Below are 14,131 nucleotides of genomic sequence, written 5' to 3'. Positions count from 1 at the left end.
CTCTAACAACAACATTACACACTAACTAAAGTTTGAAACATGGGATCACGAAGAACGGGACCTTTAAAATTTATTCCTGTGATGGCAAAGCTGAATTTTCAGCATCATTACTCCAGTCTTCAGTGTCACATGATCCTTCAGAAATCATTCTAATTTGATTTGAGGCTCAAGAAACATTTTTGACTGTAAGTGTTACTAATATTTTCATGGAAACAGGAATCTTTTGATGAAAAGAAAGTTCAAAAGAACAGCATTTTTAAAAAATATATTTTTACTGTAATAATGTAAAAGTCTGTAATGTCACTTTTTTAATGTCATAAATTTAATACATCCTCGCCGAGTATTATTTCCTTAAAAATTATGCACACACACTATAACAATATTATTGACCCTAAACTTTTGAATGGTAGTCTATATGTAGCTATTATTGCACAGTTATTTAATTTATTTGGTTGTTTTATGCCCTGTCAGTATCTAAGGTTATTTTCATAGGTAAATAAACAAAAATATCACTAAAATATAGACAAACAGGATAAATGTATACTGTATATTAAAAAGTGAATGAATATTTATTTTTTTAAAAACTCAAAGTACTTTTTTTTGCAATAAAAATCAATCATATATATATATATACACACACACACACACACACACATTTTTTTTCCTTCTACAAAAATATAGGAATATTTTGCAAAAGAAAAGAAAAAAAAAAGTTTCTATAGGAGGCACATCCTTGTACTTTTTTGGTTATTTTTCAAGCATGTAACGTTGACTTTTATTGTTGAAAAACAAACAAACAAAAAAAAAAACAGCAGAGTTCATAGAAAAGTCATACATGCGTGGAACTACATCTTTCAATTCTTCAAGTAATTTTGAAGCATTTTCCCGCTGTCCTACCTTCGATGGAGGCGGCGTCCACCATCACTCGCTGCATGAGCACGGGCTCAGAGCCAAAATCAAACACCACGGTCTGTCGGAAGGTTCCGAAGATCTCTGTACTGAAGGAGACCTCCACAGTGTAAAGGCAGTGGTCCATGCCGTTCTGCACCAGGCCGGCTACGCTCCACTCCTGGCAGCCGCCCTCAGACACCTCCTGAGGCACCTGGGCAGACGCGTCCCCAGCCGAGACCGCCGTGATGGAGAAATGTGGCCGGTTGGCATCGTAAAGCAGAGCGATGCGGTGTAGCGTGCGAACCGGCTGTATGAGACAAAACAAATTCCTGTTTCCAAAGATTTTCAAATCCTTTTTAGGTCAATGTTTATGATAACATCCTAAACCATACAATGACTGTGAAAACAATGGTTTAAACATGCAGCACTCAAAATTATTGTAAAATAATTACAGCTTTTTTGAAGTTTAATTATCATATTAATGCATATTGTGATTCCTGGTTTTATAAAATGTCCTGATTGAACTAAGACCTAATCCTGGCTTAATCTAAACCCTGTCTGTGAAACCAGGCCTAAATTTAATAAAACTAAATTGCTGAAACCTTTATTACATTAACAAGCATTTTGTAAATCGATTTTGCATTGACTTTAACTTTGAACATTTTCAGTTATGAATACTAATTCGACTCTCCACACTCCGTGACTGGTGAAAAAAGAGGGGGATTATCCAAACCTTGCAGAAGAGCGTGAATGTCCAGGAGTGAGATGATTTCTTGGTGTTGACGGTAATAGAGAGATCGGTGCTGTGCTCCACCGTAACTCCATCCACACAGTCATTCATCTGCACGACACCATAAACCATCAAATCAATAGACAAGCAGGAACATCTGGGATGGATCACACATAACCACTTCTGACTGTATTGACTGTATAGGGCCACAGTATGGAAAAATATTGATTCTGTAAAAATATACAGTGTTGGTTGTAGAGGAGTTGCCTGAAAGTGCAGTGATGCACTAATTTTTTTTTTTTTTTTTTTCATTTTTGTTTTTTCAATTCGAAATGAAAGTTTTTATTTACCAACAGCTGAAACCAAAAATAAAGATTATTTAATAATCAATTAATTTAATCACATCAACTTTTAAATGAGCTTAATTAGTTGTTAAATTATAAACATTTAAACAGTGGCTGTAATAAAAAGATTTATTCTAGCATACATTAAAATGATGATCATGTAATACAGTGCATATTTTATATATATATATATATATATATATATATATATATATATATATATATATATATATATATATATATATATATATATATATATATATGCAAAATTCTCCTCTAGTTACTTTTTCTACCTAACCAATGAATTTATAGATGTTGAATTTCTTTTCTGAGGTAAATTACTAGCTGTTTTATTGTAATATAGTGCACAATCTGCACATATTTAGCAAGATGCTCCTCTCTATAGTTGTTTTTTTCTTGCTGACTATCAAGTATATGGACATTGAATGGCTTTCCAGATGTAAATGTGACATATGTAACAATGTAATGAAAGGTAAATGTAACATGACACTGTTTATAAGTTGAAACACTGACTGAGTGATTACAGGAGATATATTTCAGTCATAATTGTGAATACTGAATGGTAGGCACACTATGAAAAATGTTTACTGAAGTTTTGGCATCAACTGAAAACAGCATGGACTAAAAGATCTTGATTCGTCTATTAAAAATGACAAATCAATATTGTCAACCCAGCACTAGGCGTTCACACTGCTGACATTAGGGCTGTCACAATGGGTAAAAAAAAAAAAAAAATTATACTTAAATATTACTAATATTCAAATTTAAAAGGCACAAATTCAGTTTTGGTTTGTCTCCTGAGACCACAAGAGGGTGCAATGAGCAAAACATCAATGCACCCCATTAAACCGTTTACTCAAAGCAATGAAATAACATGACTGTCTGTAAAAAAAATGATAATGATTTAACGTTTATTAAATCAAATATAATTCATAAATTGCATAAAAATAATTATGAACAAAACAGCATCATGTATTTATGCATAGTTTAATACAAATAGCTAAACCGCCGATCACAGTACTTTTCAGAGTACTTTTTTTTTACGTTTGAAGTCTCCCGTAGTCACTTTTTTCCCTTAAAACTCATCTTTGATCACCCACATTACATATTTAAACTTTTTTTTCCTGTGAAAAAAACTTCTTTATGTTTTAAAGCTGCAGTCCGCAACTTTTTTTGTGTTAAAAATGTACAAAAATTATATAATGAGAATATACAACATGAATCCATTTTCCAAACCGTGTTTTTGTCTTATCTTGAATCATTATGGTACACTTATAATAAGCGTTTATTTCAGACCGGACCCATCCCAGAGTATCACAGTAACTGCGTTACTCGCCATAGACCTTACATGGAGAAAAGTAGCTCCGGCTAGAATGTTCCTCCTCAAGACGCGTGCAGTTCTGTTTATTAACCACTAGAGGGCCAAAAATCACAGACAGCAGCTTTAAAATAGCCTGAATGTAACTCTACAGACATTTAGTATATGCGGATCTATGAATATGATAATTAACCCCGCCTCTGCTCGCTCACACTAGCTCAGAGATCCACTCGGTCAACTTACTGAGGTAAACGCTGCACAATGGTATAGTTTTTTCTTGACTACATTATCAAACAGCTAATAATGTGTTGCTAATGTTACACAAACCATGTTCCCGTTCGCGAGTCAGACAGCTGCCTTCTAACAATCAGTATCTTGAGAAACGCTTTAAACAACTCAGAACGTCAGTGGAAAAAGACATATAGTTCATCATAACATCGTTATATACACCTACTATATTGTTAAATCTACCAATGTTTTTAAATCAACAGATTTTTTAAAAGTTTATCTTCTTTTATTGCGAAATGCGAGTGCAAAGGTCAAAGGTGTCCATCTAGTGCACGTTTACATAGAAAACAATGGAAAAGGACCACAGAAAATGCACATCAAGTGGGTTAAATTGGATAGGATAAGAAAAACATTAAAACACAACAACGACTCTCATATCCTTGTCACACATCTTGTGTGCCACTGTTAAGGCTGCCTGACGCACACCTAAAATACGAATGTACCATTTTTGCATTATTTGGACTTTGCATTCGAATATTCGAAATTCTCCCTAGCTGACAAGTTTACCTGTTGTAGCTTATCTACACTGTGTGCATGAAATAGACATTGACAGTCAAATCACACCAATCAGAGAACAGATAATTAACTTTCACTGGCTAAAACCAAAAATTCAGCTTACTAAAGGGAAAAAAAACACCTGTCTAGTGAACTGTTGAGATATTCAATCAAGAGGACTGTACCACTCTCTCCGGCGTGAGGGAGTTGATCCATTTCTCGATGAGCGCCTCCATGTAGTTCTCAGTGAAGTGCTTGCCCTCCTGCTGCTGTTTGAGTCGGATGAGTCGAGAGGCGTAGCGCTGCTGCCATTCTGTCAGCTCCTCCTGAGAGTGAGCCGAGGTGCACTGAGCTCCGTACCGACACAGACCCTGCTCTAAAAACCTGACAAAATATTGACAAAACACCACATTATAATCAATCAACAACACACAATCTGATCACCTGGACAAGGAAGATATGAAGAAAATCACACAAGTGACATCACACAAATTATGGTACAATATAAGTTTCTAGATTAATATGACTTACAAATCATTATAAAAATCAATAAAAAGTTAGGTTAATTTGACATTATTCTGTTATTTTTGTTGTCAGCTGCACAAAAAAATTAGTACTATTTGCTGACAGGACTAGTGTACCTTTTACACAATGTGTATTCCTCACTACTAGTGACCCCTCGAGGAGGAGGACGAAACTGCCAGCCTTCTTGAACATCTGTGTAGAAAACATCACAAAGAAAGAAAGAGAAAAAAGAAAGAAAGATAGCATGTCAGTGCAAACACCAAGCTCACAGAAGAACTAGAATATCAGAGATGAAAATGGATCCTGGATGTATTGTGAAACTGAAGAGGAACTCACCCTCCTCATTCTCTTCAGGCAAATCCGGCACCATTTTACTTCTCACAGCCTGCAATTGAGACAAAGCTTGTGATTCATGGGCAAAAACACACGCTATCGTCTAACATGTCTCTTAGTTATGCACAAAAGCTGTAGTGAGAGGTACTAGTCAAGGGTAACCCATGAGCTTTTCACAGAGAAATGAAAACACAAGCGATGCTAACTGCACGCAATTCATTTCGAATGGGAAATATAAGACAATCATAGCAACACAAACTGACCTCTATTTCTGAGAGGAGCCTCTTCAGTCTTGTCATGTCTTTCGTCATGATCCCATTCTATGACAACCAAAATACTTTAGTAAATTTCAGCTATTTAAATAGTAAAAAGCTTACAACATAAATGTGATGTTTACAGGACAACTGTAAAGTTCAGAAAATAGCAAAAGCAAAAAAGTTTACAATGCAACTGTACATTTTAGAGCATAACATTAAAGCTTACAGAAGACTAAAGTTGAGAGTAAAATTGTAAAGTTTAGAGCAAAATTGAAGTTTACAGTGCAATTGACCCTTCGCCGGGAGTTTGATTGACAAGCAATCTAACCAATCATAACGCCGAATCCGCCATTTTGACTGACAAAGCAGTCAGGAGTTAGAAGATTAACCTCGGTGGACTTGAACTTGAAAAATGGTGTTTACTGACGTCTTTCCGCATTTGAAAAAACATTCCTTCTGATGTTCATTCATGTTTATTTGATGCTATAAATTAACTAGTAGGAAAAGATGATCGGTTCACGAGCCGCTTGAGCTGAGGTGCTACAGCAATCTGTCACGACACATTCAAGAGCCACTAAACGTTTTTTATTGTTCGGACAAAGCAACAGTAACTTTGCGAAGGGTCAATTGTAAAGCACGTACAACTGTAAAGCTTACAGAACATCTAAAGTTGTGAGCAAAATCAAAGTTTACAGCACAACGGTACAATTTAGGGGCAAAACTATCAAGCTTATGGAGCACCTAAAGTTGAGAGCAAAATTGTAGTTTGTAATGTTTATGTGACAAGCAGGACGGGGCGAGGGCCGTGAGAGAACGGCGCGAGGCCGGTGGCGTGATTGCTAAGGAGCATCACCTGTGCACTGCACCGGTCTCGTATCTCTCACGGAGGAGCTCCGGAAGCATAAAGGGTGGAGCGACGACAGTGAAGGATGAGAGAGGGCAAGGCCTGGACTTTGTGTTATGTTTTATTATGTTTGTGCGCGCGGCAGTCGTCCATGAGGGACTGCCGCCATTTTGCTTTTGTTTTGTTGTTTATTTTGAAATATCAAAGTTTGTTGAACTTTCGCCGCCTCCTCACATAAATGAACTTTGTTACAGTTTACAAAGTAGGCTTGCAGCGGTAGTCGGTGTTACCGGTGTTCAGGTTACGGTTACGTCACTTGCCCACCGCAGCACCGGATGTAAAAGATGTAATATAAGTCTAAGGTGTCCCCTGAATGTGTCTGTGAAGTTTCAGCTCAAAATACCCCATAGATTTTTTTTTATTCATTTTTTTAACTGCCTATTTTGGGGCATCATTAGAAATGAGCCGATTCAGGGTGTGTGGCCCTTTAAATCTTGTGCTCCCCACACCCCAAGAGCTCGCGCTTGCCTTAAACAACATAAAAAAAAGTTCAAACGGCTAATATAACCCTCAAAATGGATCTTTACAAAGTGTTCGTCATGCAGCATGTCTAATTGCGTAAGTACAGTGTTTATTTTGATGTTTACATTGATTCTGAATGAGTTTGAGGCTATGCTCCGTGGCTAAAGCTAACATTACACACTGTTGGAGAGATTTATAAAGAATGAAGTTGTGTTTATGAATTATACAGACTGCAAGTGTTTAAAAATGAAAATAACGACAGTCTTGTCTCTGCGAATACAGTAAGAAACGATGTTAACTTTAATTACATTTAACAGTACATTAGAAACATGCTAACGAAACATTTAGAAAGACAATTCACAAATATCACTAAAAATATCATGATATCATGGATCATGTCAGTTATTATTGCTCCATCTGCCATTTTTCGCTGTTGTCCTTGCTTGCTTACCTAGTCTGATGATTCAGCTGTGCACATCCAATTCTGCCCTTGTCTAATGCCTTTCATAACGTTGGGACAATCTAGGGCACCTTTAAAAACTGATAGCGTCTGCTCAATTCAGTGTGAGCTGAACGAGAGTCACCACACAGACCAGCAGCAGGAGTCAGATTTCATTCACTACGAGAGTGAGGAGCTGACTGACAAGACGATGGCGGAAGATTTTTGGATTTTTGCAATATTTTGGATTTAAACCCAGTGCTAATAGGGAATAGGGATTAGTTGTGTTTTTCATTAATAATAATAACCCACCAATCAAGCAACTGCCGCTGCGGAAATTGGCGCTAATTTGAAAGCGAAAGTAAAAATCCACAGCATTCATAGTCTATTGGCGTGGAGAGTTTTCAGTTCATTCCTATGGAAGCTCAACTTAATTTAGAATTTTACTTTAGCTTTATCACGAATTACTGATTTAAAAGTGAGGTGCAAAAGAGGGGAACGCCCCCCTCCTGGTGATACCGATTAACCGGTGGGAAAATTTCCTCACCGTCACAACCCTATTACAAAGCATCTGTAAAACTGAGAACAAAATTGTGAATTTTACAGTGAAATAGTAAAGCTTATACAATTGTAAAACTGTAAAGCTTACAGAACACCTAAAGTTGAGCAAAATTTTAGTTTACAGTGCAATTGTAACTGTAGGGTTGAGAGTAAAATTGTGAATTTTAAAGTGCAGTTTACAGAACAACTTAAAATTCCATACATTCAAATTAACTAATGTCCACAAATAAAAGACAATACAAGGTTTTACAAGCATGATTTAAATCTGAAATACATTTCATGACGTCAAGTTCGGAACACAATACATTAAGCAAACTCATTTGGAAAGGAATTCTGGGTTGGTTTACCAGTGGTTCTCCATAGAGCGCTTTAGAGAGAACGCTGCACACTTCCTGTAAGCTTCCATCCAGCAGCATACTCTGAAGCCCTGCCCTGAAACTGCCATCTCCCTTCCCCAGCTCCTCAGCAAACACTACGTGAACAAACACACATGAGTGATCAAACCAGCCCACACTCAAACCACACATCCCATAATGGTTAAAGGAATGGTTCTACATGAGAGGCTTATCAAATTTCACAGGTACCACAATTTTGATACTACATACTATTTTACAGTTTTATATTATTTTCTTTTTTAAAATACATTATTTACACCTCTACTACAATTCATTATACTTCAATACATTTTTAGATAAGAGCTTTTTTTGGTATCTTACCATGCTGGCAGTCTTCATCAGCCTGATCGTAGTCCTTCTGTTGAATTAAATAAAAGCACAAATCATTTACTTTACTCCTTACTAATCAAAACTTACTCAGGGGTGCAAAACTTATATATATATATATATATAGTACAGCCCAAAAGTTTGGAACCACTAAGATTTTTAATGTTTTTAAAAGAAGTTTCGTCTGCTCACCAAGGCTACATTTATTTAATTAAAAATACAGTAAAAAACAGTAATATTGTGAAATATTATTACAATTTAAAATAACTGTGTACTATTTAAATATATTTGACAAAGTAATTTATTCCTGTGATGCAAAGCTTAATTTTCAGCATCGTTACTCCAGTCTTCAGTGTCACATGATCCTTCAGAAATCATTCTAATATGCTGATTTGCTGCTCAATAAACATTTATGATTATTTTCAATGTTGAAAACAGTTGTGTACTTTTTTTTTTTCAGGATTCCTTGATGAATAGAAAGTTCAAAAGAACAGCATTTATCTGAAATACAAAGCTTCTGTAGCATTATACACTACCGTTCAAAAGTTTGGGGTCAGTAAGAATTTTTATTTTTTTTGAAAAGAAATTAAAGAAATTAATACTTTTATTCAGCAAGGATGCATTAAATCAATCAAAAGTGGCAGTAAAGACATTTATAATGTTACAAAAGATTAGATTTCAGAAAAACACTGTTCTTTTGAACTTTATATTCATCAAATAATCCTGAAAAAAAATATTGTACACAAATATTTTGTACAATTGTACACATTAAATGTTTCTTGAGTAGCAGATCATCATATTAGAATGATTTCTGAAGGATCATGTGACACTGAAGACTGGAGTAACGATGCTGAAAATTCAGCTTTGCCATCACAGGAATAAATTACTTTGTGAAATATATTCAAATAGAAAACAGTTATTTTAAATTGTAATAATATTTCACAATATTACTGTTTTTACTGTTTTTTAATTAAATAAATGTAGCCTTGGTGAGCAGACGAAACTTCTTTTAAAAACATTAAAAATCTTAGTGGTTCCAAACTTTTGGACTGTACTGTGTATATATATATATATATATATATATATATATATATATAGTAAAAAGTATGGGTACTGTAAAAGTTTCACATTAATTTATACTTAAGCATTTAAAAGTTTTGAAATTGGCTGATAAAAATCACTAGACACTGAAGATTTTCTCAGTAAACTAACTTTGATGCAACCCGTGTAATGACAATTTTCTTGATGATTTGAAGACCTTAGGAACAGACTAAATGTCAAACTGAAACCTTTCACCTGAAACTGAATCTCTAAATTCAGCAGACGCTGGTTTTATGGTTGTTTACAGACCAAAAACCTCATTTGCTCTCGAGTCAAGCTAATCTTCAAAGACGGTTATATCTTTTAATTAAGAAACATTGTAGGTCAAAGACACAGGGCAGGAAATTAACACACATCACTAGACAAACTGGGGTATTTTTTTTTGTTTTCAAAGTGGACAGTTTTTTTTGCAATTAAGTAATAATGACGCATGATGGATGTCTGATTGATTGGTATGTCCTGATCTTCAGTGCTTACACACTCAGAATAAGTCATAAATGCCTTAAAACATAAAAAGCATGATTTTTTCCCCCCTTAGAGTATTCTGTATTTCCCCAAACATGTCAGTAATGTACTTTACACACCTGTATATGCTAGTATGGATCCAAACCAAAACATTACGGTATTACTCGCACAAACCATTTTATTTCTCTGTTTTAAGTTAAAAAATAACAAATTTCAATACAAAGCCAAGCCCAGTATCATAAATCCACTTCAAGTCAACAACATGGATGTGCTTCTGTGTCGTGCAGCCTCACCAGCTGGAGTCGTGCTGCTATGCGGTAGAGCAGGGCACGCTTTTGGAGGAGGGCTGTGCTGGGGGTCAGGGTCCGGGGCCCCATGGCCAGCAGGGCCTCTGTGCTGTGGGCCACTGCTGCCTCATACTCCTGCCTCACTAATGATCCAATGGCCTCGTCACATGACTTCTGTGGCCTCCTGTCCTCCATGACTCTGGGACAGAGTTTCTGTTATGGGAGAAACAAGGGGTTAAACACCTCGAAACTGCCATATGTGAGCAGTAAACCTCTGTGCCTGGACATTTGCAGTTATAAAGCGGCCCTAAAGAGTAAAAGAGTGGCTTTAAGGGTTAGTTCACCTAAAAATGAAATTTCTGTCATTAATTACTCACCCTCATCTCGTTCCACACCCGTAAGACCTTTGTTTGTCTTCGGAAAACAAATTGAGATATTTTTGATGAAATCCTAGAGTATCTGATCCACACATAAGCAGCAACGACATCGCACCTTTTGAGGTCCAGAAAGGTACTAAAGACATTGATAAAACAGTCAATGTGACTACAGTGGTTCAACCTTAATTTTATGAAGCGACAAGAATACTTTTTGTTCGCAAAAACAAAAAGATAACAATACTGAGCCGCCATTCGGACGTAAACACTGCTCTGCAACAAAAATTGCGTAGCAGTATGACAGGGGACAGACGAATTTGTTGAATACAGTCATTTATGTTTTGTTTTTGCACACAAAAAGTATTCTCGTCGCTTCATAACATTAAAGTTGAACCACTGTAGTCAAGTCGATTTAAAGGTGCCCTAGATTCAAAAATTTAATTTACCTCAGCATAGTTGAATAACAAGAGTTCAGTACATGGAAAAGACATACAGTGAGTCTCAAACACCATTGTTTCCTCCTTCTTATATAAATCTCATTTGTTTAAAAGACCTCCGAAGAACAGGCGAATCTCAACATAACACCGACTGTTACGTAACAGTCGGGATCATTAATATGTACGCCCCCAATATTTGCATATGCCAGCTCATGTTCAAGGCATTACACAAGGGCAGCCAGTATTAACGTCTGGATCTGTGCACAGCTGAATCATCAGACTAGGTAAGCAAGCAAGAACAATAGAGAAAAATGGCAGATGGAGCGATAATAACTGACATGTCTTTCTAAATGTTTCGTTAGCATGTTGCTAATGTACTGTTAAATGTGGTTAAAGTTACCATCGTTTCTTACTGTATTCACGGAGACAAGAGCCGTCGCTATTTTAATTATTAAACACTTGCAGTCTGTATAATTCATAAACACAACTTCATTCTTTCTAAATCTCTCCAACAGTGTGTAATGTTAGCTTTAGCCATGGAGCATAGCCTCAAACTCATTCAGAATCAAATGTAAACATCCAAATAAACACTATACTTATGCGATTAGACATGCTGCATGACGAACACTTTGTAAAGATCCATTTTGAGGGTTATATTAGCTGTGCGAACTGTGTTTATGGTGTTTAAGGCAAGTGCGAGCTCTTGGGGCGTGGAGCACGAGAATTAAAGGGCCACACACCCTGAATCGGTGCATATTTAATGATGCCCCAAAATAGGCAGTTAAAAAAATAAAAAAAAAATCTATGGGGTATTTTGAGCTGAAACTTCACAGACAAATTCAGGGGACACCTTATATTACATCTTTTAAAAAGAAGTTCTTCAGCACCTTTAATCAATGTCTTTTGTATCTTTCTGCAAATGTCGTTGCTGCTTATGTGTGGATCAGATACACTCGGAATTCATCAAAAATATCTTAATTTGTGTTCTGAAGACAAACGAAGGTCTTACGGGTTTGGGACGACATGATGGTGAGTAATGACAGAAATTTCATTTTTGGGTGAACTAACCCTTTAAAAGCCACTATGAAACTTACAACTAATTTTTTTTTTTTTTTTTTACCGAATATTGCAGTGATTTACCCGTGCACATCATTATTTTTTAAATTCATGTGCCTCATAATCTTTAATCGAAATATCTTCTCCTCCCTCTTGCAGCTCATCTCTTCTCTTCTCTGATGATGTGTTTACTGGCGTGAGGGCGGGGCAACCTGTCACTCACATGAGATCCACCAATAGCAAACCACAACCATCCAATCAATCAATCAATCCCCCATGGACAAAATCAAGCCCGGCCCTACATTTGTTCTTGTCCCAGAAGCCGTTTCACTCGGATATACATCAAAATAGGGAAGAAAAGACTATCGTGATGCAACTTCTGTTTCATGTTGACGTTAAAAATGTCTGAATTTACATTTTCACATCACTTGACTTCATTATTTTAGCTCATGTCTTTAAACCAGCTGTTTTTAGTGGATGCATGAAGTCGGTTCTTCCTTAAGTTCTCACACAGGTGTCCGAGCACAGGAAGCAAAGCTGTAGAAAATCACACATCAACACAGGATCAACTAACGCTTGACAACCACAAAGTTTCACAGTACTTTTTGTATTCATTTTGAACACTACATCTTTTATCATTTAAAGCTTAGAAGAATAAAACATTGTGAAATATTTAGTCTGATAAGGGTGCTTGTGTTAAAAATAAAATAGATATTTTGTTATCTAATGTGGAGATATTCAAATGTGAAGTGTCCAAATAGTATTTAATTTGGGATTAAGTGTTCTGTCGAGATTTCCAAAGTAATAATTACTTTTCAAGGCAGAAACAACTATAAAAACAGCTGAGAGTGAGACACATACAAGTATGTTTATCTAAAGAACTGAAACTTGGTGAGAAATGTGCCGAGACACACAAAATTACATTCAAATACACATTTTCACACCGGTTGCGCAGGTTTGTGCAAATACTGTTGTAGTGTGGAGTCCTTTTTCCTTTTCTGTAATAATTAGGTCACAGCTGTAACGTCCATCTGGGCTGAGTTAGCAGAGGCTGCTGTGAACACTTTTTCCACATTGTTTTATTTTTTGTTTTGTTTTTTTGGGTTTGTGCCAATGCTCCAAATAATTATATTCCAAGCAACTAAACCAAAATGAAGCGACATATCAAGTCCTGGACCTACAGATGACCATCATAAGAGCAGACACCAGCTATAGTTCAGCCACCACGATACTTTGGTTATGGCTGGAAGGTTAAATAAAATAGGAGTAAAAAAAAAATAAAAAGGTACTACTATCATAGTATAGTAGTCAACATTTGAAGTGGATCAAAAAAGTTGTCCTAAGAAGAAGGTTTTAGGACAACTTTTATAAAAGGTTTTGATCCACTTCAAATGTTGACTACTGTATTTTGAACATTTTGTGGGTTTTTTTTTAGACGTACAATGGTAGGAATTTTTTTTTACCATTAAAAGTGCACCAGTGTAAATACATGAATTTTTTGCACCATGGTATTTACCAAAGTACCACAGTATTACCATTTGATATCATCATTGTATAAAGATACCAGACAGTACTTTAGAAAGGGTAACAAACAGGGAAGTCTCTCAAGGATCGGTATCAGGGCCCATTTAGCTTTTTTTTTTTTTTAGATTTAGTCAGGGCACTGATCAGGGAGTTGACCATGTTAAAGGGTTAGTTCACCCAAAAATGAAAATAATGTCATTTATTACTCACCCTCATGTCGTTCCACACCCGTAAAAACACAAATTAAGATATTTTTGATAAAATCCAATGGCTCAGTGAGGCCTGCATAGCCATCAATGACATTTCCTCTCTCAAGATCCATTAATGCACTAAAAACATATTTAAATCAGTTCATGTGAGTACTGTGGTTCAATATTAATATTATAAAGCGACGAGAATATTTTGGTGCGCCAAAAAACCCCCCCGAAAAAAACAAAATAACGACTTATTTAGTGATGGCCGATTTCAAAACACTGCTTCAGGAAGCTTCGGAGCATAAATGAATCAGTGTGTCGAATCATGATTCGAATTGCGTGTCAAACCACCAGACTGCTGAAATCACGTGACTTTGGCGCTCCGAACCACTGATTCGACACA

General features: G+C 36.1%; 1 protein-coding gene across 1 annotated transcript in view; it reads right to left on the bottom strand.

Moving 5' to 3' along the window:
* Nucleotides 1-10,549, bottom strand: part of helz (helicase with zinc finger) — a 63,290-nt gene extending 52,741 nt beyond the window's left edge. The window contains 10 exon segments of the mRNA XM_048186872.1: nt 898-1,198; nt 1,625-1,732; nt 4,273-4,471; nt 4,729-4,804; nt 4,949-4,997; nt 5,209-5,265; nt 7,916-8,040; nt 8,285-8,321; nt 10,150-10,356; nt 10,521-10,549. Coding sequence (XP_048042829.1) covers nt 898-1,198; nt 1,625-1,732; nt 4,273-4,471; nt 4,729-4,804; nt 4,949-4,997; nt 5,209-5,265; nt 7,916-8,040; nt 8,285-8,321; nt 10,150-10,356; nt 10,521-10,526 — 1,165 coding nt within the window. The 5' untranslated portion in view covers nt 10,527-10,549.
* Between the last annotated feature and the right edge of the window lie 3,582 nt (nt 10,550-14,131).

This window comes from Megalobrama amblycephala, linkage group LG1 (genome assembly GCF_018812025.1).
Source record: "Megalobrama amblycephala isolate DHTTF-2021 linkage group LG1, ASM1881202v1, whole genome shotgun sequence".
Classification (NCBI taxonomy): Eukaryota; Metazoa; Chordata; class Actinopteri; order Cypriniformes; family Xenocyprididae; genus Megalobrama; species Megalobrama amblycephala.
The sequence above is the reverse complement of the archived record's forward strand: the minus strand, read 5'-3'. Positions and strand labels throughout refer to the sequence as shown.